Raw genomic sequence first — 4763 nt, 5'->3', positions numbered from 1 at the left:
AAGGAGGAGAGGAGACGAAGACAATGCAGGCCAGCCACATACGGCCTCCGAAGATGCAAAAGCCTGCCTCTCCCAAAACGCACGCTCCTTAAGTATCTTTCATGATCCACAGGTGTGCTAGAAGAGCACACCTCCAAACCATTCCATTTAAAGTAAAACATACATCACATCTCCCTTCTCACAAAAATAAAAGAAATAAAACAAGAATACAATTAAAATCATGAATACAAATGTATATACATTAAAAGAAAGACACACACAAAAAAAACACAGTTATCCAGGTATATATCTTTCTGAAGAGAAGACATGCCTACCATATGATGTTATATACCTAGGACTCCTTTCCTCAGATTGAACAACTTGTGTCTCGTCTACTACATCATTTCTTGACTTGGCCTCTTCCATACTCCCATTAGACATGTTTGATAACTGATCATGCTGTGCAACTATAGGCATGCTCTGTACGATATCCTCCCTCATATCATTTTCTTCTTCATTCCTCCTGCGATACCTTAACTTCCGCCTATTTTGCCAATAACTACGTCCCTTGGACGTCATCACCCGATATGGACGGGGTTGATCACCATTCTTTGTTACCACCGCAGGAAACCACCCTTCTTTGTTCTCTACCCATACTTCATCTCCTTCTTTCAGGGGCTTAAGAGACTTTGCAGTCCGATCATAAAAGTATTTTTGCCTCTTCTGAACTTTCTGTAAACCTTCATAGATTCCATGAGGTATCTTCGGGCATAATAAATCAGTAGTCACCGGGAGTTTACTCCTCAACATTCTACCCATCAGCATCTGGGTTGGTGAATACTCCATGCCCGTGACAGGTGTATTCTGATATTCTAGCAATGCCATGTATAAATCTACCTGGGCATCTTCTGCCTTTCTAATGAGTTGCTTTATAGAGCGAATTGCTCTCTGCCATCCCATTAGACTGGGAATATCCTGGACTACTGAAACATTGTTCAAAACCCCATTCCTGAGCAAATTGCCTAAACTCACGACCAGCAAATGACATGTTGTCACTCACAATTCTCCTTGGAATCCCATGGTGAGCAAACACTGCTTTCAATCTATTAATCACCTCTCCTGCCATCTTGTCTGGCAAACTCAACACCTCTGGATACTTTGAATAATAGTCCACCACCAAAAGAAATGGTAAGGAACCATATTCAAAAATATCTATACCAACTTTTCCCCATGGTAATTTAGGAATCTCATGTGGTATAAGTGGTTCTTTTTGGTTTCCGGATGCATAATGTGCACATATTGAACAGTTTCCCACCATTGTTTCAATATCATTGCCCATCCCAGGCCAGTACACTATTTCTTTTGCCCTAGATCTAGTCCTTTGGACACCTTGATGTGACTCGTGCAACTGAAGGAGAATTTCTCACCTCTTGGACTATGGAATAACTATCCTTTCATCTACATAAATAATACCATCCTCATAGCACATCAAGTCCTTCATAGGCCAAAATGGCTTTGCAAGGAGAGGTACATCTTTCATGTATTGTGGCCACCCTTGTCTTATAAGAGCCACTACTGTCTGGAGCTTATTATCATGACTTGTTGCCTCCTGTATAGCAGATACTCCTTCTGAATGCATAGCTACCGCACTCAGCTTGTGTATAACTCTCTCCCCCTCTAATTGTTCTTCATCATTCTTAGGTGGATCTACTGCAGCCCTCGATAACGTATCTGCAAGATACATCTGTCTACCCGGGGTATATACTATATCAAGCTGGTATCTTTGAAGCTGTAATAACATACGCTGCAAACGAGCAGGAGCACTTCCAATCGATTTTTTAAATATTACCTCCAGTGGCTTATGATCAGTCTGGACTAAAACAACTTTACCAAATACATATTGATGAAATTTTCTCATAGCATATAACACAGCCAGCAATTCTTTCTTTATTTGTGCATAATTCTGTTCTGATAAACTAAGAGATCTAGAAGCATAAGTCACTGGTTTGCCTTCTCGAAGCAAACATGCTCCCAGACCATCTTTTGACGCATCTGCCTGCACAACTACTGATTTTTTGACATCAAAATATTGAAGTAAAGGTGCCTGACACAACTGCTGTTTAACTACTTCAAAAGCCTTCTGATGTTCTGGCATCCACTGAAATAACACATTCTTTTTCAACAAATTTCTCAGAGGGGCAGTCAACTCCGCCTCCCTAGGAATATATTTTGACAAATATTGGACAGATCCTAGAAACCTAAGAACGCCTTGTCTATCACATGGGGGTAGCATCTCACGAATAGCCTTCACTTCCTCTTCATCTACTTTAACCCCCTGAGCTATATGTCCCATATACTATATGTCCCATATACTTCACTGAGTCAACTTTAAACTGGATCTTCTCCTTATTAAATTTAATGTTCTTTGCCCTTGCTGTCTCCATTACCTGATGCAAAATCTGATTGTGCTCCTCAGAGGTTCTAGCTGCTATGATCATGTCATCAGCAATCATATATACTCCTTTTATGTGTCCAAAAGTCTCTTCATTTTTTTGTTGAAACACATCACTGGAAGATTTAAGTCCAAATGGCAAGCAATTAAAACAATGTCTTCCCCATGGTGTATTAAATGTACACAAACGTGATGAGGGTTCATCTAATTTCACCTGCCAATAACCATCCTTTTCATCTACAATTGTAAAAAAATTCATTCCAGCTAACCGACCCAATACATCATCTATCATCGGAATTGTATAATGCTGCCTGCGAACTGCCTTATTTAAATCACATGGGTCAAGACATATACACAACTTCCCATTTTTCTTTTCTGTGATAACTAGGCTATTTACCCAGTCTGTAGGTCCCACAACTTTAGTTATCACCCCTGCATTTTCCATTTGTTCTAGAGTCTCTTTTAACCTGTCTTGTATTACAAATGGTACCTTCCTACAGCCATGTATCACTGGGGGAATTGTTGTATCAACATGTGTATGATAAGGACCTTCAAATTCACCAAGACCTTCAAAAACATCAGAATACAATGTAAACAACTGTTCACATGATACAAATTCAGCTGATCTTATAACATCAACACGACGAACCAAATCCAGAATCTCACAAGCCTCCCTACTTAGCAATGGAAGGGTTGATATATCAGTCACATAAAACAATAGTTTCACTTCTCTCTTTCCCGTATACGCTGGAATAACAATAGTGCCCAGCGGCTTTATTTGTACTCCCCCATAGACTACAAGAGTCGTTTCACTTTTGGTTAATACCTTCTGACCTGGTAACTCATTAAATATCTTAATTGGCAACACATTTGCTTCAGCACCTGTATCCAGCTTAAACTTTACTATAAGCCCTCTTAAATTCACATCTGCATACCATCCTGGGGCTCGACAATACTCAAATTCCATTATATTCTGAGACAACTCTCCTATAAACAGACTATGCAACTCTAAATTATACACTTGATGTTTTTGTTGTCCTCTATTATAACTCATTGACATTGAGACACACATGTTAGCAAAATGGTTTTTCTTTCCACACTTGTAACAAGTTTTTCCAAAAGCTGGACACCTTTGAGGCTTATGAATTATGCCACACTGAGAACATTCTTTATTCCTTGCACCATCATGTCTGTATCCAGAAGGTGACTTCTTATGCCCAAGTGTCTGAACGGGCTTTTCTTCGTAATCCTTCTTTGCCATAGACATTTTGTATACTTGCTTGGAGCAGTCTGTCATGGTTTGCAGCTGGGTTGCTGTTACTTCAGCTACTTGACATATTTGCACTGCTTTCTCAAGAGTCAGGTCTGGTTCCCTCAAAAGTCTCTCCTTTAACTTCTCTGTTGCAGTAAAAACAATCTTGTCTCTAATCAACTCCTTGCATACAGAGCCAAATTCACAACTGTTTGCCTTTAATTTCATCTCAGTCACAAATTGATCTATGGTATCTCCATGTTTCCAGGGATGGTTCCAAAATGAATAACGTTCAAATATAACATTCTTTCTGGGAGTACAATATATTCTAAACTGTTCCAGCACCTCCTCCAGATCATCTGGCTCACTGCCAGAAAAAACAAACATATTATAAATCAATACTGCTTCCTCTCCTACACAATTCAGGAGAATAGCTATCTGTCGCTCACTTGCTACTTTATCAAGTCCAGCTGCCGTCAAATACCAATGGAACAACTGATCCCATCGCTTCCAGTTCTCAGCCAAATTACCTTGCAGGACGAGTGGTCGTGGGGGTCGAAATAAATCCATTCTTCTGACACCATGTAATGTTGGGCTGTGCCCCAAAGTTGTAGCAGAGAGTCCAACACACAAGAATCCGTATTTATGGAAGACAGTTTTATTGCTAAGAAGGAGAGGAAATGAAGACAATGCAGGCCAGCCATATAAGGCCTCCGAAGATGCAAAAGCCTGCCTCTCCCAAAAGGCACGCTCCTTAAGTATCTTTCATGATCCACAGGTGTGCTAGAAGAGCACACCTCCGAACCATTCCATTTAAAGTAAAACATACATCACAACCACCAATTGCTCTCAATGCTTCAAGAATAGCAGAGAGAGAGAGAGAGAGAGAGAGAGAGAGAGAGAGAGATATGAAATGGGGGAGTGGCTTAACTGCGGTAAAATGAATTGTTCTCCCCCCCCATACTATTTGACCATATGATTGCTTCTACATAAATACAACTTGCTGCAGCTATAAGATTGTTGCCATTGCTTTCAGTTATTTCAATGGGACTATTCTAAACAGTATTAAGATTGGATACA

General features: G+C 40.1%; 1 protein-coding gene across 1 annotated transcript; it reads right to left on the bottom strand.

Moving 5' to 3' along the window:
• Positions 1-1854: 1854 nt before the first annotated feature.
• Positions 1855-4345, bottom strand: LOC128324411 (uncharacterized protein K02A2.6-like). The gene is made up of 2 exons (XM_053248947.1): positions 4214-4345; positions 1855-4050 (listed from the first exon to the last, which is right to left on the bottom strand). Exon 2 carries the CDS (start codon positions 3909-3911, stop codon positions 2307-2309), a length of 1605 nt encoding a protein of 534 aa, XP_053104922.1. The 5' UTR covers positions 3912-4050; positions 4214-4345; the 3' UTR covers positions 1855-2306.
• Positions 4346-4763: the final 418 nt, after the last annotated feature.

Source organism: Hemicordylus capensis, chromosome 4 (genome assembly GCF_027244095.1).
Source record: "Hemicordylus capensis ecotype Gifberg chromosome 4, rHemCap1.1.pri, whole genome shotgun sequence".
Taxonomy (NCBI): domain Eukaryota; kingdom Metazoa; phylum Chordata; class Lepidosauria; order Squamata; family Cordylidae; genus Hemicordylus; species Hemicordylus capensis.
Note: the sequence above shows the minus strand (reverse complement) of the source record. Positions and strands in the feature narration are given on the sequence as shown.